Source organism: Stegostoma tigrinum, chromosome 20 (genome assembly GCF_030684315.1).
Source record: "Stegostoma tigrinum isolate sSteTig4 chromosome 20, sSteTig4.hap1, whole genome shotgun sequence".
NCBI classification, from domain to species: domain Eukaryota; kingdom Metazoa; phylum Chordata; class Chondrichthyes; order Orectolobiformes; family Stegostomatidae; genus Stegostoma; species Stegostoma tigrinum.
The window spans coordinates 27,531,139-27,555,752 of NC_081373.1; the positions used below are offsets into that span (position 1 = coordinate 27,531,139).

Consider the following 24,614-nt stretch of genomic DNA (forward strand, 5'->3'; position numbering starts at 1 on the left):
GTATCAAGCAAACATTTGAGTATGACAACGACTTAATACAGTAAAATGAAGGAAACAACTTGAAGGGTCTAGGCCCGAAACGTCAGCTTTTGTGCTCCTGAGATGCTACTTGGCCTGCTGTGTTCATCCAGCTTCACACTTTGTTATCTTGGATTCTCCAGCATCTGCAGTTCCCATTATCTCTGAAACAACGTGCAGCTCGTGTTACTGTTAAAACAAGACTTATGAGGAATTTAGAATGCTAAAAACTTATTCCAGTTTTCACATTTAACTGTTAATGTTTTGCAACAACGCAACAAATCTGTTGGTTGGTTAACAAAATTGGAAGAAAAACTGCAACTGCAACAAATCAAAGAAGTACAAACACCTGGACAGAGGAAAAGGTTCCTACCTCAAGTAATTGAAGCCTTTATCATGGAAAACTGAACAATTATCAAGGATTATAGCGGGGTTGGGAAAATAAAAGACTGGATGATTAAAGATTAAAATAGCAGTTACTCCAAAGAGGCCACGAATGTGTTGAACAGCTTCAAGTCCACTCAAAACAAAAGCAGGAAATTTGATATCAAGGACAGCCTCAATAAGGAAATAAAAGGAAGTTAATCGAAAACTTTGCAGTGAGAGGCTAAACAAAGCAAAGAGACAAAAAAAAGTAAAATGAGAAATCACCAATTTACAAGGGCTGAAATTCAATATTGAAAATGTTGGAAATAAAGTGCCAAAACGTCTGTCTCCAAAACAGAGAAAAGAAAAATGTAACACCAAAGACACATTCCTCTCTTAGCCAGAGCACACAGTGCTCTGATGCAACGTTCCCATCTGAAATAGAAGATTACCACTCCATCTCTGACAGTCACCACACATGACCAACATAATCCACAAAATAAATGAAACATACAAACTATGGTCTTTAGTTATTAAGTTAAGCTCATACTCATGGGCCAAGTGGAGGAAACTAGACTATTAAAAGTTGTCAAGTAAAAGGAAGATGGGGTTGCACTGGGAGATAAAACATATTGGTCAGTCAGACAAATGCTTGGTTTTCTCAGTCTTCATCCTTAAAATAACACTTATAATAATAAATGGAAGAAAAATAATTGAGACTACAATTTTAAGTTGAAGTTAAAACAGAAGTGTAAGTTCTGATGTATCATAGACACAAAACAGTGAATGCTAAGCTGAGGTCAAATGTTAATTAGTAATTCTTCAAGTAGTGGTGATTAGTACTTCCAATGGCCTTCTGGACACAGTAATGAAGGCAACTGGCCCAGCGTCATAATAGAAATTTGGATATATGTGGCATCTATAGGTTACTACAAAAGAGAGCTTTGCAAAAATGAGAGTCAGAATAGCAAGTAGGTTTTATATTAGCACCTTTAAGTGAAAGGTTGAACTACCTTCCATCTAGAAATAATCCTATTGTGCTACCTTTCTTTAAAATGCACGTGATGAAGCTATATCAGTCTGCGTGTTGTGTTATGATCACAGCTGGCATTACTGGACAAATCAGATGCCAGAATAATGCCAGAATGGCTCGAGATGCTGGGGTCATGCCAAAGCAGTAATAGTGGCCCCCCCGACTCAGTTCTCCTACCTCTTCTCCATTCCCTCCACGGCTCATTGAGGGGTCACAACAATTTTCAAGCCTCAAAACGGTGTCACACTATGAAGAGGTATGGAAAGTACTGCGATAGGAAATTGACAAGATTCAAGGATCACATCCTTCCTGGGTTTGTGATTTTGCAGCAGGCAAAGTTTTGACAACAGAACACAAACTTTTCCAGTATATCTATATATATCTATCCTTTTGCCACTGAAATATATTTGACCTGGCAAAAAGCCAAAAATTACAACCAGTGATACAGTACAATTCAAATGGTATCCAAAATATCACAAGCTCTTGGGGTTCTTCTGCTAAATGGGCAACCAGTATCCATGCTTTGAACAAGCGTGAAATAGCGAAAAGGATTCTGCTCCAGAAAATTAAGGACTTAATTCCACCACCATAATATTTTATATTAGCACCTTTAAGTGAAAGGTTGAACTGCCTTCAATATAGAAATAATCCTATTGTGCTACCTTTCTTTAAAATGCACGTGATGAAGCTATATCAGTCTGTGTGTTGCGTTATGATTGCAGCTGACATTATTACTGGACAAATCAGATGCCAGAATAAAATCTGGCTTGATAGGTCATACTTTGTTTCAGTTTTGACAAGGCAGTCTCTCACTGAGACAGAAGATGCAATGTTGCATATTTTGTTCTAACAATAAAACAAGTTTATTAAGCAAAATAAATCAAGATACAATAGAATAATCTTAACTATTTGCCTAAAATAACCAAAGTGTTTTAAACACAACAAAATATAATTCCAATAAAGACAAAATGTTCCTTTATAAATTTCAAGTAAAACACCACATCTTGTACAGTATTCACAACAGAATCCCTTTCTCTCTTACCTCAAAAGGGTTGAGGTAACTGTGACTTAAGTTATTAGATTGCAATCTTTATAGTCCCAGAAATAACCTATCACAATGCTCAAGTTTAAACAAATTCAGCTTCAGGATTTTAAGTCTCAGGCCAGACCCTGGGCAATCAGTAATTCCTTACTCCGTGGTAAATTAGTTGCCCTTTTCAGGCGCTCCTCTGTACATGCATCTCCATGCAAGAACTTCACATAACTGCCCCAGGCAAAGTAGAACTGAAACAGAAGTCTCTTTCTCTTTTACTATGGCTATTTTCCTTACAGTTAAAACCAAATTCCCAGTTTAGACTTCCAACAAAAAATGACAAGCTCTTGGGACTTTTCTGCTAAATTGACAGGCCAGTATCCATGCTTGACGTACAACTGTCTATCTCGCTAGGTTGTAAATCCTAAAGTAAATCTATTAGGCTGCAAAAGCAACATTTAAAAACTTCTTTTAAAATAGACCACCAGGCCTACGGGCCAGCACAGTGTGTTAGTAGTTAGCACTGCTGCCTTACAGCGCCAGGGGCCCCGAGTTGGATGCCAGTCTCGGGTGACTGTCTGTGTGGAGTCTGCCAGTTCTCCACGTTCCTGCATAGGTTTCTACTGGGTGGTTCAGTTTCTTCCCCAAGAATTTGCAGGTTGGATGGAGTGGCCAGGCTAAATTGTCCATAGTGACTAGGCATGTGCAGTCTCTGTGGCTAGCCATGGGAAATGTGGAGTTACTGGGATGGGGTAGTCAGCTGGTTCTTGATAGGATGCTCTTCTGACCGTCAGTGAAAACTTGGTGGGCCAAATGATCTCTTTCTGCACTGTAAGATTTTATGATTCCAGATATTTGCAAGTTAATTATTAACCAAACAGACCCAGAAAACCCTGTTACTCTTGATTCAAAACTGATAGCTAAATTACATAGAAATCAGTTAATACCGTAATGGCCAACCTTTGAAATTATACCATTTGTTCAGTCTTGTTGAGTTCCACTCAGATTCTAATTGTCCTGTGATGCAATACTGCAACACTTTTAAAACTGCCAATCACTGAGAGGTTTGAGACTGTTGAATGATTTGACTGAATCACGTGGTCTGTTCTGCCTTAGAAGTTGTGGCTCAAATCTTGTGATTTGCGATTGTATTAATCTGCGCATTGCTGGCAGTTCTGCCACTGCTGCACTATCATTTTTTAAACCAGGATAAAGATTTTGGAAAGCCAACGAGTCGCATTTTGGCACTGTAGTAGGAGTCTGCCAATATAGGAAACTCATATTGCATTGTACATTGCGAGAGACATTTACTGTAGGTTGCACTATGAAATGCCACTTGAAGCGTGCCTCTGTCTGGATTTGTATTAGAAATATTTTAGCACTAGCTCCTGTACCAATTTTATCATTTAGTGAGTGTCATCCAGTTTTTCAAAAGTTAACAGTTCTAAAAGTTTGATTGTGTAATAGCATGGAGATGGTGTCTGAGTTTAACAACTTGGAAAATTTGCTTCACTTTGCAATTTGTCTTTTGCTCAGTTCGTAGCATGATTCTACGTCGACGTAACATTTGCTTTGTCACCAGTGTTTCATTTTATTCTGTTCTGGAGTTTGGCTTGGACTTTGGAACCAGATTTCCTGAACACCTGTGCCCAATGTTCCTTGGTGCCCATTACTCACAGATAAAAGGAAATCCAGACAGCTTTTGTGTGAAAAATTATAAGTGATACAGGTTTTGTTTGGTGAGTTTCGCTAATACAACAAATACTGTTGCCAATTGTCTACGTATTGGTGCTCTATTACTATGGCTTCACACATGCAACTATCCTCAAGTAAAGCAACAATGGTATGACCCTTCTCCCTGACAAAAGATCCTTCCTTAAGGTTTCAAGTGTTGTAGAGAGGAGATTAATTCAATGAACCTCTCCAATCGTTCCGCTTTTTAAAAGTTACATGTGTGGTCTTTGCTGCAACATCTTCTGACAAACTGGTCAACAGACTTTTGACTGCAATGACATGAGTTGGAGTCTATTAAGCCTGAAGTTAATTTTTACCTTAGGCAGAGCTTCAAGAACTTCACAGATCAATGATCATAAACAGTCAAGGAAAAGACCATATGTTAAGCCTACAAAAAAAAATCTCCTTGCCAATGGAAAGCACAAGTTTCAGAGCTCTTTTCTTGATTAGATTCGATTCGATTCCCTACAGTGTGGAAACAGGCCTTTGGCCCAACAAGTCCACACTGCCCCTTGCAGCCTCCCACCCAAACCCATCCCCCTCTAACCCACACATCCCTGAACACTACAGGCAATTTAGCATGGCCGATCCACCTAACCTGCACATCTTTGGACTGTGGGAGGAAACCGGAGCACCCGGAGGAAACCCACATAGACAAGGGGATAATGTGCAAACACCACACAGACAGTCGCCAGAGGCTGAAATCGAACCCGTGCTCCTGGCGCTGTGAGGCTGCAGTGCTAGCCACTGTGCCGCCTTGGGATCACCTACTACCTGATCTGCAAAATGTAACTGCATAAGTTGTTTGCAAAGTTGTAATTCAGTAATAAAAGGTGCAGTCCAGTAATGCTTGCTTTTCATTTCTATTTGCGGATCTGCTTTGTTTTGAATTAGAGCAAACAGTTCTATATTTATTTGCTGGTCTTCGTCCATGCTAATTTTGTTACTGCTGTTCCACCTGTAATGGACTTATTCCCTTCCTTAAAAAGGATGTATGAGCTACATGCTTGTAGTTTGAGAACTGCAGGCGTGACCCTCTTGGTAGCATTTGCACCAAATAAGAAGCGATATCATTATACAGGCTTTGGTACAATGTGGGACTAGTGGAGAAATAAAATAGCAGGACTGACAGATTTCTGCACACGGGTAAGCCCTCTTAAGTAGAAAGAGAGGTTTTTATAGCTCTTAAAGAGATACTTCTATGAGCACTTTGGAACCGTGCTGTTAGGACCATTTAAACTATATTTGTTGAAAACAAAAAGATTAGCAGTTTTTTCATTCCTTTTATTCTTGGAGAGAGTTACAGTACAGATAGTATAGCCTTTATCTTTACGTTCTGCCTTCAACCTTTTAACTTTAGAGAAAAGAATTTCTTGAGTCTTGACAGAACCTATATTTTAGGCAAATAAAAAAAGCTGAGTCTTCCAGGTGGTTAATCCTCTAACTGTAAGTCTGTACAGTGCACAGATACTGATGGTGCTGACTAACAAAATTCTTTGATGTCCAGAGCTGCTGTACAATTGGTCTACAACCAATTTTTCGAGTGCGCTCAAAATCAACCTATGCCCACTTACTGGAGAGATTCTCATCCAGCTTTTGAAACCTAAATGTGCAATAATTGGGACTATTTTTCCCCCCTCGATGTTGAAAATCTAATTTTTCTGTTCCTGTTCTATATTCCAATCTGTCTCACAATTGTTTACATCTTTCAGGGCCTGGAAAAATTCAGCCCAGTGTCTGTAATCTAACATCTTAATATTCATCCAAACAGCAGTCTACTTCTAGTAGCATGTCAGGTTTCAAAATGATTCTAAATAAGATGGAATATGAGGCTCTTGTACACTCAGGTCACATGCTATATTTCAATGGTAATACCATTAGCACGTCTTTTAAAGATATTCTGACTGAAACATAACACAATAGGTTCAATCTCTTAATTAGTTATCTGAATGTCTACAACAGGTAGCATGACTAATTTTTGCCAATTAACTTGTTCAGAAGTAAAAAAGTGAGGGAAGAATCAAGCTCATGAAAGAAAGCAAAACAGAATAAGGCTGCACAGAGAAAAAGGGCTGCCAAAGAATGGGCAGTAAAAGAGCACTTCTTACAATGTCCTTACTGAAAACAGACTTGAAATCATATTGGCTCAATTCCCTTGGTCGTCCTCCCACCCCTAGGAGTTGAAATTATTTTATGACCTATGTTGAAGACAAACCGAGTGCCAGGTTATCTTCACTGCCATTTCAGAATGGCTTCATGGTGATAGTTCCACATCCAGTTCAATCCTTCATTTTTGTAGCATGATATAACATTATTATATATTTTTCCTTCAGCACAAAACTATTTGAAAGTTCATCATGCGGACAGTTTCACGTTCAATCATTGCTTGGGGAATATCAAATTACTGTTAAAGGTCACTGACAGCTTGGACTGCAATGTTCTCATTTACAGCCACATGTCCCAATATCCCCAATTAAACTGGTGTGCCTGACCACATTTCAAAACATTCATAGATTTCTCAATGCTACTATTTATTACTATATTAATGCGTATTTCTATTTTAACCTCATAACCAAATGATCTGTCTTCCTCCAGGATTAATAAGTGCCAAAGCCAATATTTAGACAGGCACAGGTCAGAAGGTTCTATAGCTACCTTTACATTAGAGGCTGTGGGAGACATTTATGTTTGATGAAGCTGTCAATGTGAATACAGAGCCAGTCACAAATTTGAGTGCATTCTGTTAAAGTGAAGCACAGTTAGAGCTGTTAATCTAATGCCTGTTAAATGGAATGTATTTTCTATTAAACATTTGCTTCAAACATAAACACTCTTCCATTCTAAACAAAGAGCAAATAGGAACATAAATGCAATTGTTTGAGATCATTCTTAATGGTATTATGGTTAAATGTTTCAAACTGACTTTCAGTGTACTGTGTCATAAACAATTATTCTTTCTTTTTTGGCTTTCAAAGAATAGTTTAATAAATATATAGTATGAATATAGGAGGCAAATAATAATACTGCATCATTAATTTAGCTAAGTAACACATTAAAAAAAATTAGGCTTCATCAACTCTAAAATTTGCCTTTTTGGTATCGTTAACTCAATTTATCTGTGATTTCACAATGTCAATAACCAACAGATTATCACAAAACTGAAGGTCAAAAATGTTGGACAAAAATAAAAAAGCTCATTACTTAAATTGCTTTACAGAGCTATGGTTCTTTCCAGGAACTAAACTGAACATTTGGCAGTGGAAATAATTTTCCAGACCTCCAACTACCTGAATATAAAAAGATTTCAAATTTCATCTAAATTGCCAGCAACTAAATTTGTTCAAATATCAATCAAGATAAAAAAGATTTTAGCAGTTTAGTCTGAGAGTCCCAGTTTTATCAATCTGGATTCAACCACAGCTGAATGCTTCAGTGATTCATACTCCTTTATTGGTTAGTAATCCTCTGTCAAAAGTAAACAGCCAATTTATCAGATGAATCGAATGCTCAGTCAGTCAATGGCATCTCATAAAACTATGCTTTATGCATCAAGGTCACAAAGCAGCATTACTGTATACTACTACAAAAATTAAACTTGCTTTTTCCTACTTTGTTTTCTGACCATTAACCTATCAATTTTTAATCCACGCTAATAAATTACATCTTAGAATCCACAGCGTGGAAGGAGGCCTTTGAGTCCTCACTGACCCTCCAAACAGCATTGCACCCAAACCCACCCACTCCCTGCATTCCCCACCCTAGACATTATGGTCAATTTAGCATGACCAATCCACCTAACCTGAACATCTTTGAACTGAGGGAGGAAACCAGAGCACCCGGAAGAGAATGTGCATGCAAACCCCACATAGACAGTCACCCAAGGCTGGAATCGAACCTTGGTACTTAGCACTGCTGCCTCACAGCGCCATCCATTAAGCTATCTAATTGAATGCCTTCTGAAAATCCAATTGTATTGCTTCCATGGTTTCCCAAAACATTATAACTAAACCTCTAAGAACTTACGAGCAGTACCTTATGGATAATTATCTCTTAGGGCAGGATATGCCTAACTGAACAACTTCAAACCAAACATAAACATCTTTCATTGTTGTTCTAGGAGATCATCTGATACTAAAAAGGTGGAGACCAACAATTTTAAGAACAGACTGCCAACATCCACCTGCTCCAGGCTTAATGTATTCAGACAAACTCTCAATGTCTGTCCCTACAATGTATATTACCTCAAAGGCTTGCAAATATTCAAAAACAGACACTGATCATATACACATCTAAATGATTCCTTCATGTAATAAATACTCCATTATTTGGGCACCATTCCAATTAATGACTCTAACACTGCTTGTTGGACCAATTACTGCTAAAGTTTATCATCCAAATTTACTTGCATTAATCTCAACCAAACAAGTAATGGATTGCTATTTTACAATAATCTAGTTTTTGGGAAGAATAACTTCAGTCTAGCTCAAAAAACATCCAGACATTAAACTGGAAAACAATACGAAAAAAGTGGAGAATGACAACGCATTTAAAGTTGATCTTTGGTAAAACCAACAAATTAACAAAACACAATTTCCACTTAACAATGAATTTTCTCTCCTTATATAAATCACCTCTAGACAGGCTTACATACTGTTACACAAGACATTTGGGTCATGTACACTGTTTGATTCGACAGTGTTTGCACAGATGTCTCCTGTGACCTTAAACTCTAACCTAAAACACTGATCTTAAGACCAACATTCCAGACTAAAGTAATTAGATGCATCCCTAAATTTTCATATGCACACATATTTAAAAACATTCTCTTCTGGTAAAGTGAAATGAACATGACTGTAGCTTTTACATAAATTAACTATTAAGTCTAAAATGCAATGCATGAAAATCTCTGTCACTAAGTAATCTAGTATTGAAACAACTTGCCAACAAAAAAAAATTAAGGGCATTAAATCCATTAAGCCTGCACTTTTGACAGAAGTGCAATCTACTCAGTATGCAATTCATCACAAGTCATAATACCAAAATGAAACAATATAAACTCACATACTTAGGCTACTATGGATTGCTTTAAAATAATTCCCTCTTCTTACATCATCCTACATTTCCTTTTAAGATTTTGTTTGAAAACAAATTATTGTGAATAGCTGAGGAATAATAAAGTTTTAGAATTAGAGTTGGTTTTATTGTCAGGAGTACACAGTAAAAAGCTCACAAGTTGCCATTTACAGTACCATCTTGGGTACTAAAAAGGTACCCAGATACAGATTTCTAAATTAGAAAAATCATAAAAATATAGAAATTAAATCCAGCATTAAGTACAAAAATACAGGAATATATTAGAAAAAAAAAGTACAGAAGTAAAAAGCTCAGAATTACAGCCCTTCCAGTGCAGTGAGCATCAGTTCTGGTTGACCTTGTCTCCAGATCACACTGGGGACTCACCATTCAAGGTAAGTTGAAAGCGAGAACAGAAAAAAAAAAACAATAAAACGAATGGAACATACATGCACCGTGCAGAAGCCATACTCCGCCGCCATCTTGGATTACTTCGTTCTGATGAATATAATGTTGCAGTCAATCCAGATGATCATTGACTATTTGCAAGAACTATCCTTACTTCAAGTATATTTAGTTAAGTAAGAACAATAGACACCCTTGTCAGGTTTAAATTACGCCAATAAAATTCTAAACCATATGAAAATGAACTTTAGACTCCACACACAGCCCTGCCTTTGTTAACCAATGAAAATCTGATCACTTCAGATCCTAATATGTATCTGGGTTACACATGAATCTTGTCAAGTGAGTCCATATGAAATAGTGTACCAAATGCCTGTTAATTGGAAAATAAAAAAGGTCAACTGGGTAGTTGAGAGATAGTGGGAACTGCAGATGCTGGAGAATCCAAGATAATAAAATGTGAGGCTGGATGAACACAGCAGGCCAAGCAGCATCTCAGGAGCACAAAAGCTGACGTTTCGGGCCTAGACCCTTCATCACAGAGGGGGGATGGGGTGAGGGTTCTGGAATAAATAGGGAGAGAGGGGGAGGCGGACCGAAGATGGAAAGAAAAGAAGATAGATGGAGAGGGTATAGGTGGGGAGGTAGGGTGGGGATAGGTCAGGCCAGGGAAGACGGATAGGTCAGGGAGGTGGGATGAGGTTATTAGGTAGATGGGGGTGCGGCTTGGGCTGGGAGGAAGGGATGGGTGAGAGCAAGAACAGATTAGGGAGGCAGAGACAGGTTGGACTGGTTTTGGGATGCAGTGGGTGGAGGGGAAGAGCCGGGCTGGTTTAGGGATGCAGTGGGGGAAGGGGAGATTTTGAAACTGGTGAAGTCCACATTGATACCATATGGCTGCAGGGTTCCCAGGCAGAATATGAGTTGCTGTTCCTGCAACCTAATTAACATTTCAGCAGATGATGGCCTAGTGGTATTATTGCTCGACTGTTAACCCAGAGACCCACGTAATGTTCTGGGGACCCAGCTTCAAATCCTACCATGGCAGATAGTGGAATTTGAATTCAGTAAAAATATCTGGCATTAGGAATCTAATGATGACCATAAATCCACTGTCAATTGTCTTGGAAAAACTCATCTCGTTCATGAGCGTCCTTTATGGAAGGAAACTGCCATCCTTAACTAGTCTGGCTTATAGGTGACTCCAGACCCACAGCAATATGGTTGACTCTGAACTGCCCACCAGGCAATTGGGGCAGGCAATAAATGCTGGCCTATTAATGAAAAAAGGAATTTCCATCAACACACGTGTGGAGACAATTATAATTCAATTTCAGATAGTACAAGTAGGATTCAACCAATATCTGAATCATTCAGTCAAAGCTCAGAGTAGTGTCATGCAGTCTCAGTTTGCTGCCACCATGCTTCTGGATAATATTTTGCAAAGAGGTTTCCAGGTTGCCATAGCACTCCTGAAAACCAATTCCCCAAAAAAGATCTGTTTATTAAAATCCCTTTATAGAGTTCAGCTCCTAATGATAGCACTTTTTCAGCCCCCAACAAAAACAGCTGCTACTGCAATGAAACCGAAATAAAAACAGAGATATAGCTAGAGAAACTCAGCAAATTCAGCAGCATCTGTGGAGAGAATGCAGACTCAGTATTTCAGCTTCAGCGACTCTTCAGAAGGATCATTGGATCCACAACATTGACTCTGCCTTCTCTCCACAGATGAAGTCAGGCCTGCTGAGTCTCTCCTGCTATTTCTGTCGGTTTCCTCAACTCCACCTCTTCTCTTCTGGTAGCTTATCCTGTGTAGCCTCTTCTAATTCTGCTAGTCCTGCTCAATAAAACACCTTAGGGGTGAAAGATGCTCTCTTGTGTTCAAGTCTCACAGCCATCAGAAGGAAATTTCACCACCAGCTCAGCCACTTCCTGAAAGTTGAAGCTTTAAAAAAAATGAAAAAAATTCCAAAATGCATTCAATAGCAACTGCTAAAGAAATAAAAATCCAGCAACTAACCAGTACCGGATAATATTGTAAATAATACTTGAGTGGAGGGTCTTTCAGCCATAGAAGGTTAATACAGGGATCTAGACTGAAGCACGGAACTTCAACTTGGCAGCACTGATTTCATATCAGCTGATGTCATGATTTGTCTCCTCTGTGTGCTGCTGGTCTAAGTTAGGAGTGTATGTACAAATCTCTTTATTAATTTCTAATACAAACTGTACAAGATATGTACTCCACAGAAACATTTTGGAACGTCTCAAAAACAAGCAAACAAACAGGCCAACAAGCCCAAAGCAAAAAGAAATGAGACATGTATATGTAAATTACAAGGCCCAGTCCTCATCCAACTAATCCAAGACAACAATGTAAAAAATAGATTTGTCCTTAATAGTAAAAGCTGTTAACTTGCCATTGATAAAAGGGACTGAACAATAAATAACCTCCTATCTACACTTTAAAAATAACGATGTGCATAAATAAGACAAATTCAGCTCATTTCCCAATTCAAAGATATACTTAACCTGCACTAATGTTTGTTAATGTTTTTAAAAAATTCATTCACAGGATGTGGACGGTGCTGGTTAGGCCAGCATTTATTGCTCACCCCAGGTGCCCACAAGAGCAGTTAAAAATCAAATCTCACTGCTGTAGATCTGGAGTTACACGTAGGCCAGAGCAAGTAAGGAAAACAGCTACTCGCTAAAAGACATTAGTGAACCAGATTACTTTTTCCAGCAAACAGCAATGGTTTTGTGGTCATCGTTTGACTCCGAACTCTGAATTTGAATTCAATAATAAAAAAATTCCAATCACTTGCCGTGAGAGGATTCAAACCTTGGACCCCAGAACATAACCAGAGTCTTTGGACTAACAGTCTAGAAATACTCCTATTAGGACAAAACCTCCCCATTTGTTAAGCTGTTGGGTTTCATGGTATAAAATGTGTTACAGACACGATGGTTCAGTGCATGGATTTCTACTTGACACGCTTGTATTCATGATGGGCAAAAATTAATATTTTGTTCTTTCATTAGTATAGGTGCACTATTCACTGTGCACAAATTTTAAAGACTAAAACAAGCAAAGTTGAGGCACAATCCTTTTTAACACGAAAAACAACAAAGCACTGTTTATTTTCCGCAATTAATATTCCAGTCTTTCCTGCCTTTAAACTTAAAGTTAAAGTTCCTTGACTGATGGAAAACATTCTCTTTCAATGTTATTTTGTCAGATAACTTAAATTGTTGCTTGACAAAGAATTGGAGTAGTGCAGCTAGGCGCATCAAGGATAACACAGTTCACATATACAGCAAAACAGAAACACTAACTTAAATCATCCTCGGTCATTAGTCAGATCCTTGTGGATTTCTGCTACATTTGCTGGTTTTCAAGTGTCGAGTAACCAAAAGACTGAAAGCTAATTACTTCACACCCTTTTGTTCATTATATCAGACAACTCATCAAGTAAATATTCTCAGAGAATGGGCACTTCAGTGATCAACTGGCACTGCACTTACCTAAATGAAAGGGTTCATACTAAAAATAGTAAAAAAGTCATTTGAATCTCAGAGTTACTTTATAGCACCAATGTCATTTCTTTTCATTAGTTAGCATATGTTAGGTGTCAATTCTCTACAAAAGGTTTTATTTTATGTTATTCAAATGTTGCAGAAATTGTTAACTTAACTAAATGTTAACAAGCTCCGTATCAATGATGCGTGATGCTCAGAAATGTGCACCAAACGCTGTGACTTCAATCACATGGGCTGGAGGGATTCCACATCTAAGATATAAAAGAGAAGAATGGAAAAATTGAAGTGATTTTGCAGAGAGCCTTCTCATTGGCTATGACAGAAGTATTACACCCAAGTAGAGAGGAAATATTTAAGATCACAAACAAAAGACTGCAGGAAAATCGTTATCTTTAGTTTATACAGAAGATTTCAGAACATTAACTACCAGAAACAAAATGGGTGAAGAAGAATAGCCTTTAAAAAGAAAAATTGAGAAGCAAAATTTTAAAAGGCATCTTGAAAAAGCAACAAATACCATCTGGAAAATGGGCATGGATGAACTGACCAGAAAGTTCCCTTTAGAGGAAAGCTATTTCTTTTGCATTCAATTTCAATTTCCCATATCATTCTTACCGCACTTCTGTCCAAGAATATCAAACTGCACTCAAGGGTTAATTGCACATTTAATCGTGTGAGCAATTGGCTTGAAATTAAAATCATATAACTTCAGATGCTTACATGCAGCAAGCATAAAGACTTATAATTCAAACCTTAGTGCCAGAGGGCCAAGTCAACTTGTTAACCCAACACACTAATCGGTCCTTCAACTTAATTACTTCGTCTCCTGAAACAAGAAAATCCAGCCCCAACAGCATTTCCTCCACTTTTCAAAAGCCCAACCATATACTGCATTGGTAATGGTGGTTTTCTTTCTTTTGGGCTTCCTTTCCTAAAATTAGGCAATGGAGTCACACAGCATGGAAACAGACTCTTCACTCCAATGCTGACCATGTTCCCAAACTAAACTAGTCACACCTGCCTGCACTTGGCCCATATCCCTCCAAACCATTTCTATTCATGTACTTATCCAAATATCTTTGAAATGTTGTGACTGTAACCTCATGCAAAGCTTCTTCTGGAAGTTCACTCTACACATGAACCACTGTGTTAAAAAAAGAAAAATTGCCCCTCATGTCCTTTTTAAAATCTTTCTCCTCTCAACTTACAAATGTGCCCCTTAGTTCTGAACTCCCCTACTTTACAGAAAAGACCTTTGCTATTCATCTGATCTAATACTCTTCAAATTTTATAAACCTCCATAAAAGGTCACCCTTCACGCCCTTCAATTCAGTGAAAAGAAGTTACAGCCTATCTAGTCTCTCCTTATAACTCAAACATTACATTCCTGCCAACATCCTGGTAGATCTCTGCTAAACCATCTCCAGCTGAATAAAATCCTTCCAATAACAGAATAACCAGCTCTGTGTACACTACTCCAGAACAGGCCTCACCAACAACCTGTACAACCTCAACATGACATCCCAACTCCTAAATGAAAAAAAAAGAGTCTGAGCAATGAGCGAAGTGTGCTAAAAACCTTAACTACCCTGTCTACCTATGACACAAATCTCAAAGAATTAAGTAAGTGAACTCCTGGGTCTCTGTTTTACAACACTACCTAGTGCGCCCTACCATTAACTGTACAAGTCCTGCCCTTGTTGTTTTACCAAAATTCAATACCTCACATTTATCCAAATTAAACTCTATCAGACCATTGACCCAATTGGTCAAGATCTCTTTGTAATCTTAAATAATCTTCTTTGCTGTCCACTATATCACCAATTTTGGGGTCATCCACAAACTTACTCATTGTACTTCTTATATTCACATCCAAATCATTTACATAGAATGACAAAAAGCTGTAGACTCAGCACTGGTCCCAGTGGCACACTGCTGATCACAGGCCTCCAGTCCAAAAAACAACCTTCCGTGACCATCATCTACTGTCAAGCCAATTTTGTGTCCAATTGGCAAGCCTCTCCCTGAATCTCATGTGATCTAACCTCACTAAATTAGTCTACTATGCTGAAAACTGTCAAAGAAAAAAGTCCAAGTAAATAACTTCAATCACTGCACTCAAATCTTTTGGTTACTTCCCAAAAAAAATCAAGTTTACGAAACACTATTTCCCTTGCACATAATCACATTGACTATTCCTAATCATTCCTTACCTCTCTAAATGCACATTAATTCTTTCAGAATCACCTCCACAAACAAACTTGCATAACTGTTTACGCATTAGCTATACTGAAATTGTAAATGATCAAGATCTGATTAATTGGAAATAGTGGACTAAATTTTCTGAGGACTGCTAATCACAGATGGCAATTAAGCCCCGCTTTTTAACTAAATACATGAGTTCTGCATTTCTGAGAGGAGATTCAAATCAGAACTCCTTCAGAAATATGGAACCATACTTCCATTCTGGCAATCTTTTTCTTGTACAGAAATATTGGGAGAAGGCTAAACATGGCCTATTTCCACAACAGTCAAATGCCATATTCTGAAACTTCAAGGCACCAAGAGCCATTTTGATTGCTGTTCATAAACAGTAAGTACATATTGGAAACGTGAAGTTAGGGTGCTGGGAGAGCCAGATGGTTAGGGGGATAATGTGCCATCAGCTAAGTCAGACATTAAAGGTGAGAAGGATGCCAGATGAATAGGGGATTAGGTACCAACTAAGTGCCAAATAGGTAGTCTGCTGGCTGGAGGGATAGATGTTAGATGAATAGGGGGTAGAGCACCCGCTAAGTAGGGTGCCAAGTAAGATGACAAGGAGGTGAGGTAAGCGATGCAATGACTAGGGTAGGCCAGTGTGGGTGATAGAAATAGAGTCTAAATGGAGGTGTGAAGAAGTGTGGGTCAGGGATGGGAAGCAGAGAAAAGGGTGTCAGAACCTGGAGGTAAAAGGTGGGTGGGGGAGGGGAGGAGAATGGGTAAAAGTAGGGTCTATAGGTGCATTGTGCGTCCCTATGTGTGGCGAGAAAGTGTCTATCAAACAGCTACTCATAAATTAGGCTATTCCATCATCTAAAATTTTCCTGACTTGCTATTTTATTTAATTTCATCAGAATCATCCAAATTCGTTGACTTGAAAGATGACTCCTGGATAGTGCAGTCTTCAATTTCCTGGGCAAGTCCCCCAAAGTCTAATACAATGGAGATTCCACAGGTCCAACTATGCAACTCCATCCACAATAGAATAAGGATTCCCTGGTGATCAGAAAATCAGTGCCAGTGTGTACCTGATCTTCAATTAAAGCTACAGACCATTACTGAATCAATCTAACATTGTACATCAGTAGACGCAGTGGGTTCTGTACACCTTTTCTGAAAATGGAAGTCAAAGCTCTTCGGATACAGAAGTACACAGCAAATTATTAAACTAAACCAGCCAAATAATGGGAAAGATGTGATACTCAGAAGTCAAAGTCCAGTCACTGAAAAAAAAGTTCAAATGCCATGACGATAATCAAGTAAAATGTTTACATTAACAGATAAAACCAAGCTATGCAAAACTACTGCGTTTGAAGGAAGGGATTAAATTTAGTGGCTTCTGAGACACTGAGCAAATCAGCAAGATAATTTAAAACTGACAAATTTGAGAAAATATAGATTTATATGAAAATGCAACACAAGATTCTACATTTTGAGGCTATGTCATATTGAGCTAGGTTAAAAAAAATTAAACAGTTAAACCGAATACAAATAGTTTTGCGATTTCAAGAATAATTACATAATTGTCAACTTGTATCTTTGAGCTAAAAATTAACATTACAACGTTAACAGGGGGGACATAAATTAGACATTGCACAATTTTGCAACAAAATTAGCATTCAAGTTGTAATTTTGGTAGACAAGAGGCATATGATTTGTCCAAAATAAATATAAAATACCACATATTAGCATGAACATCACATATGCAATTCAGTGTTCACTATTTTCCCCAACAGACTTTTTTTCCCAGGCATTGCCTTACTGAGAAGATATTAATTACATTGTAAAATACATTGCCTGTTTAAAAATGCAACTTTGTTAACTTTTGTTATTTTTCTAACTATCAATGTTGCAAAGTTTGAAATGAAACAACAGGGCACACTAATTCTAGTTTTAAAAAGAAACACGAGCTGATAACTCAAAATTTAGCTTTCACAAGAGCGCATATAAATGCCAACGTTTTGGTCATTATCTCAAGCATTTTTGTGACAGCTTAGTTTCTAAGCCTGAATACAGAAATACAGCTTGGGACAACTTCAAATACAACAGGCTGTCAACCTATAATCAGAACAATCACCAAATCAAGATGTTATGTTATTTACGCAACCCTAATATTCAGAACAGGGTTTGAGACATACAAATTTGAAGTATACCTAACATTCCATTGCATTAGAAAACTGGTTCACCAGTAAAAGATACAGTGACACGTGATCAGTCACCATGGTGTTCAGAGTTCCAGATGTGCCTTTTTCAATAATAACTTTTGTTGTAGAAGGATATACGTATGTATAATATAAATAAGTATAACCACAATGCAGATGTACAAGAGATAGCTTTAACAAATAGGTATGATCACATATCTATCTTTAACATAGATATACAGTGACGGAGCAATTATTCTACCTCCATAAACTTCCTTCCCAATATAGCACCATTGTATAGACCATCACGTCCATTTTATCAAAGATTATGTAGCGTCAAAGACGTGGCACAGTCTTCATGATGTGATATAATCATGAAAAAATATGAAGAACAAAACACAGAAGCAGAAAATGAAGCTGATGAATTGGCTTTGTAACAAAGTACATTCCCTCTCAAACAGTGTTATTTAAATAATTACATTTTAATAAGAACAGTAAAATAACAAATGCAAAAAGAGAGAGTTTTACCTGCGATTCACTACATTCATCAGGTGAATCGTGGTGTACAGCCATCTGATACTTGGCATACAAAGCTGCTGATTGGTTAAAGGATTCAATGAAATCTGGGTCATCGAAGGAAACTGGCACTAGTTTCACCTTCAGAGCAGGAGATCCATGTAAATTTGCAAAGTAGGCAAATCATTGGAAAAACTTTGACAACAGAAAGCTAAAGTGAACTTGAAAAATTACCATGTGATTTTACCACTGAAGGTAAGATTAGTGCAGATTCTCCTCCAAATCCAGTTCAATTCAAAAACCTATTATTATGTATCCAATTCCCAATATAATGTGTCAAAGTAATGTGAATAATTTTTTAATTCATAAATTTGTTTATTCCATGCTCAGCTTTGCCAATATGCACTTTCATCTGCAGCCGATTTGTAATTTTATATCTAATACAGACTAAATTTTCAAGTTGCTACCAAGCCTTTCAAATTGGCTTCAACTCAGGTGGGGAAACTTTAATCTGCCTGGCTCTTCCTTCATAAACAAAGAACTGCTCATTTGACAAAGTGGCAAAATGAAAGCTGCAGGAGAGATCAAAATGAGGAGATCTTCCGTTTTTAAAATATCCGTCAGTTCCTTTGTGGATTTTAGGGCACATCATATACAAGTTTAGGATCATCCATATGTAATGGTTTTTGAATCAGGCTTGAAGGAAAAGCAGGTGAGGCAATTTCTTTCATGGTTCTTTTAAATTAATCACTCATCAACAAAAGAAATAGCCTTTCCCAATGCAGCCTATCAAAAACCTCCATAACTGTCCAGTTGCACTTTTCTGAGGAGATGGAAATAGTTACAGTACTGTACAATATATACTGTTTTAACATCTTTTCTACAATAGAAGTTCCAAACTCTGCCCAAGGACTCAAAATATATTATTAGGTCACTACCTAGTTAGAGCATCAATTTACTGAGACAAATTAATGTACTCTTCTCAGTGGGAACTGTTTTTTGTTAATTTAAATGGTTAACGCATATAATCCTGCCTCAAAGCCCACAGCAAATAAAACTGGTGGTTCAGGCCTTTTGATACAACTACATATGAGCAGAGGTCCTCCCAAGGACAAAGTTTCAGATTGAGACCAGCATTATTTTACATTAACATAAATGCTGTATGGTTCCTAATATTAATTTACAAATCAAAAAGAAAATTGAAACGTCAGTGCTTTGAAGTCCTATCATTGTCTTGATCAAATCACAAAATAGTTTTTTCAAGAAATTGCACTATTTATGGATATACAAACATTTTATACATGATTTTCTTTTTTGGTATATTCATTCTCACTGGTTTAAATTTCATTTTTAATTTAGCAGTGCCTTCATTTATATATTATGGAGTAATCACTGACATGGTTTAGAAACAGAACTATTAACTGTAGTTTTTTTTCCGACATGAATCTAAGTGATAATCCTTTCACTAGGCTGGTTGCTTTACCTCTTAAATTTTATGAATTATGCACATCTTATTCTGACCTGGTGTTCAGTTGCTTTATCAGGGGGGTCCTTGTGAATGGCCATCTGGTACCGTTTATAGATCTGGTAAGATTCCTGAAAAGTTGCTTTGAACTGGGAGTTTGGTGGAGATGACCTCACTAGTCTCACCTTCAGGCAGCAAAAAGAAAAGCATTTTATTAAAGCAAGGTACTTGAATAGCTACAGAAAAACCTAACTCAACTTCGTAATAATTAGGTAAAAAGACCTCAGTTATAACATTAGATTCAAAGTGTAGCATTGTACTATCACATTAACTTTATTTACCATAAATACTAAAATTACTGTAAATTGATTATTCTACAATTAAAAAAATCTACGAGATTTTTTATGCATCATGGTATATTATTCAGTTCTGACATCTACCCATTTGAGAACATCATTATTCTAATGCTCTGAACCATTACCAACGCCCTATATAATGCGGTTGTTCAGTAGTAGAAGTCCAATTCAATATAGTTCTTCGCAACTCAAAATTTTAGCTTCCAGATAGATACCTTAAATTGATCTCTTTCCAAAATGACTAAATTAAGATATGGCATAAAAAAATGCAAAGAATCATTAAGCAAATTGGAAATGAACAAGCGAGCTGTTGTTCGTAATAGTTCTGCTTTTAAAAAAATATTTTGCATACCAGTTCCTTTGGGAATTGCAGATGAAAAAAATGCCTTTAAATGTAACAAGAATATGCTCTGAATATCATGCAAATTAAAGAAACATGAATATCTGCATCCAATGTTTTCAGTGGTGTTCAACAGAACTAATATAGCGATTTGGTGAACAGAATAATGCTTAATTTTAAGCTTCTTGAATAGACAAGGAGATTTGCAAAGAGGCCCACTGATTTTCCAACTCTGCATTTAGAAGCTGGCACATTAATTCTGCCCTTAACTGATTTATTAAGGGATTTTAAGCCATTTATTTATAACTGCACAATTGTTAATTTATTTTTCTGATTTATGGTCCATACCAAATTATACCTTTGACCAACTACCTTTACCATCATGCAAGCGTGAAATTTCATTTGTTACTATCTAGGGAAATCTCACAGACATAATGATGTGATCAAGTGATTTACAAAATTTTAAAAATTGGTCAAATAGAAGTTAATAAACAAGCGAGAATACCAATAAATAAATAGCTTTTAAAAGTTTACATGTTTTATCAGTTTCCAGCTTGGTTCATTCAGTTTCATGGAGAAAAACAGGCATTACATGGAATCAGAAAAATCTAAATTTAACAAAGTTTTGGATGCAATTATCACTGAAAAAGTTAACAAGGAATGTTAACAGGTGACAGATCATATCAATTAAGCTAACATTTTATTTAGTAACTAGTGAGATGACGAAAAGTAAGATTTTTCTGCTTGTTAGCATTTTGATTAAAAAAACATGCAACTCCTTCCATCGTGATATTTTTTCCTTGTGTCGTATGAAAATGTTTAAAAAGTTACAAATGTTATATACAAGATTTTTAATTAAAATGCGACAAGTTATGCCATTTTAGAAAAGCACATATGAGACGTTTTAATGCTACAATCAACTACATTTTCTCTAGTTTGTTACGAAATTTTATTGAACATCGCCAAGAATAACTTGCTACATTTTGGAAAGCATTAGGCATCAAAATACATAAAAATATGGCACAATAACCGTTTTATTTTCTTGTATAAACCCACATACTGCAAGGACATGCGTATCTCAAATAATTTCAGAGCAAATATGGATAAAAATATGATAAGCTATGAATATACAGTTTTGAGTTGAGAAGAAAAACCTTTAGCAACGCATGGCGTTTACATTTTGATATTCTGCATTAAAACTAATTGTAAATGTCATCAATTTAGTTGGAAAAACTGCTCAAATTCTTAAATTGCAATGATGGCAAACTAATAATCAATTCAGCATTCATCGAATTTGACCCCAAAAGGGAAATTTTGAAAAGTCTATAAAGGGTGAAATTAATGTTTATTGAATAATTTGACCATGACTCCTAAACTACAAAATGTTGTGAAGTATTGTATTGAAAACCAATCTGACAATATTAATACTCAAGTCATGGTATCTGAAATATGCTATACTGAAACAAGTACAGCAACATTAAAAAGGACCAAAGTACCAGTAAGATAAACCAAACCGAAATTTCAAAATTACCTCGAGCTTATGGACTGCATCTGGAGTTAAAGACTCAGAAATGAATTCTTCCAATGATTTTGGTTTATTTACTTGGGTGGCATGGTGCTCCAGAGGGTGAGTGCAAGGGTTGGAAGAGGAGGGCTCTTGGTGCTGGGATACATCTACCATTTCTTTTTGCTGCTGTTTCTGAAGCAGTTTTTTCAGTTTCATCTCTCTCCGAATATCTTTTGCTTTGCGACAAGGTGGTTTATTTGGATCTGCTCCCCTGCCTTTATAGAGGGGAAAAAAGTGGTTAAATCCTAAAATGGGATTAAAAATTTGACATAATACAAAAAAAAGGTAAGCGTGAAAAGAAATACTGCATATAGTGGAAAGCTGAAATACTAACATGCTGGAGATACATAACCAAGGTCTGTTAACTCACTCTATCCAAAAATGTGAACATTTCAAGTTGATATCCTATCAGAAGGACTGGAAAAGGTTGATGCAATGGGTTTTAAACCAGTTTAGAGACTGGATAGCAATAATGAAGTTCAATCAACAATTTCTATTCATATAATTCTTTTAGCTTAATTAAGGTGCGCCAAGAACCCAAAATCAAGCAATGTTACGTGATAGGATGGATGACTGAAAGCTCAATTGAAGAGATAGATTTTAAAACAACCTCTTTAAAAGGAGGAAACAACAGGTTGAATGCTGGAGGTGTTCAGGAAGGCAATTTTAGAGTGTAGGTGCTGACCATGGAAGGCATGGCCTGTGATGGGATGTTGAAGTGGCCCAAATTAGACGATTGCAGAACTTTAGGATTCTGCAGTTGGAGCTCGTTATGGAAATGGGGAAGGGTGAAACCATGGAGGAATTTTAAAGCAAGGGCGAATTTTTTTTTAAAAATTGGTACCTGCTTAAACACCACCACAATGCTCACTCGCAAATTCAGGGATGTTGGTTGGTGATGCAAGTTAGGACATGGACAGCATAGTTTTGGATTGCCTCAAGTTTCTAAACGAAAAAAAAAGTCAAAAGTGGGATACCACTTCAGTCCACTGAACTAGTCAAACATAGCTGTAAAAAAGACAAGTTCATGTGGAGTTGGCTGAGGTGATTTTTTTTTAAAAAGACAGTCAATCTTAAATGATGCTGTCAAATTACAACTGGAAGCATAGCTCAGGGTCAATTAAGACAAAAATTACCTGCAGTCCAGTTCAAACTGACAGAATGGATGGCAGAAGAGGTTAAATGGCAAAAGGGGAGATGTTACAAAGCAAAAGGAAATAATAACCAGACAAGTAACTAAACAAATGCGTCTCAAGGAGATATAAACGGAAAAAGACTAAATACAAGGAGTTGCCTCCCAAAAAGAGAAAGGTGTCAAAAATTACAATCTGAAATTTTTGGAACTCAAATTTTGATTCTGAAACTGAAGAATTTATAATGAAGAAAGATAAAATGCTACTTTTAAAAATTTAATGTGAGTTACAGTGGAGCAATGCAGTAGGTAGAGGACAGAATGGTAGTGGGATGGAGAAGTGAAGAAGGAAGAAACACTCCATTGCCCTGGCCAGGAGGTGAACAGATGACAAACGTTGAAGATGAAATGGACAGGATCAAGAGCCCAGTCAGTCAGAGGGAGAAACAGCAGGTGCAACTACAGATTGAGAAACTGACAGAATGTGTTGAAGTCCTTACAGAAAGTCAGGTGGGAGAAAACGTAGTTAAGGTAGCTTCAGAATCAAGGGGCATATAATGCATATTTGCTCAATGTTTCAATTTCAAAGGATAGGTTAAGAAAGGGTAAGATTGGAGATTGGATAGATATGTTAAAAAGGTGGAAATTGAAAAGGAATGTCGATGAAATTGTCCAGTTTACAGCAACAGCAATAAATAGCACTAATATATGGGGGTGGAAAAAATGTTCAGCAAAGGTCTAGGCCCGAAATGTCAGCTTTTGTGCTCCCGAGATGCTGCTTGGCCTGCTGTGTTCATCCAGCTACACACTTTGTTATCTTGGATTCTCCAGCATCTGGAGTTCCCATTATCTCTGATCAGGAAAGGGTTCCATGCAGGACGAGAACGTCTAGGACTAAGACTACAAAAACGACAGACCAAAAAAAAAATCTAGGATTCATACACACTTTCATAGCAATAATCATCCAGTTGGAACAGTGGAGTCAAAGGAGGCAGTTCAAAATGGGAACAGGTTCAGGCAGAGGAGTGTGACAATGGATGAGGACTAATGACGCTTCTACTATGCAGTACCTTACTGAAAACTTGTTATAAGTCCAAATACCTTGGCTGCGTGTTAACTTTAACTGAAAGACTTGACGTACACACAAACATGTTATCACTCGCCTAACTCGCTTCATACATTGCAATTATTTCTGCCACACCCAGTTTGTCACTGGGGATTATCGTCTCCCCTTTCCAGGTTTTATTTTCAATAGTGCCCAGGAATTTCATGCATTTTTAGGAGTTCTCTTCACTTAACTTGTACCCCTCCTTTTATGCTTCTCTAACTGCACCTCTGAATTTATTATTTATATTCCACCTCCTCCTCATCTTGCTCTGACCTTCACTCTCAATTTCTAATTTTTTTGTCTTCGCACTTAGGTCAATTTCACCAGATCTCACCTCCACCCTCCAACTACCTATTTACAAGATAAATTTACATCACCAGCCCTATTTATCCTTTTTGTTAGGACTGTGGCTAGGACGCTGGTTCAAGTGGAGATTTAAGTAGCACATCTTGTTAAAGTACCAATGGAAATACCCAAAGAAATAGAGCCACTCTTCCCTCTAATATTATCAGACAACAT

The 24,614-nt window shown here is 37.2% G+C and overlaps 1 protein-coding gene across 8 annotated transcripts in view; it reads right to left on the bottom strand.

Annotated features, from left to right (window-relative positions):
* The window catches only part of LOC125461710 (arginyl-tRNA--protein transferase 1), a 248,655-nt gene that overhangs the window by 188,819 nt on the left and 35,222 nt on the right, over window positions 1-24,614 (bottom strand). For 5 of the 8 annotated variants that reach the window (XM_048550765.2, XM_048550766.2, XM_048550764.2 and 2 more), the window contains 3 exons: window positions 21,820-22,070; window positions 19,649-19,777; window positions 18,140-18,268 (listed from right to left, as the gene is read on the bottom strand). In XM_048550765.2, coding sequence (XP_048406722.1) covers window positions 18,140-18,268; window positions 19,649-19,777; window positions 21,820-22,070 — 509 coding nt within the window. The remainder of the gene's footprint in view (window positions 1-18,139; window positions 18,269-19,648; window positions 19,778-21,819; window positions 22,071-24,614) is intronic. The other 3 variants (XM_048550771.2, XM_048550768.2, XM_048550767.2) reach the window with 2 other exon arrangements.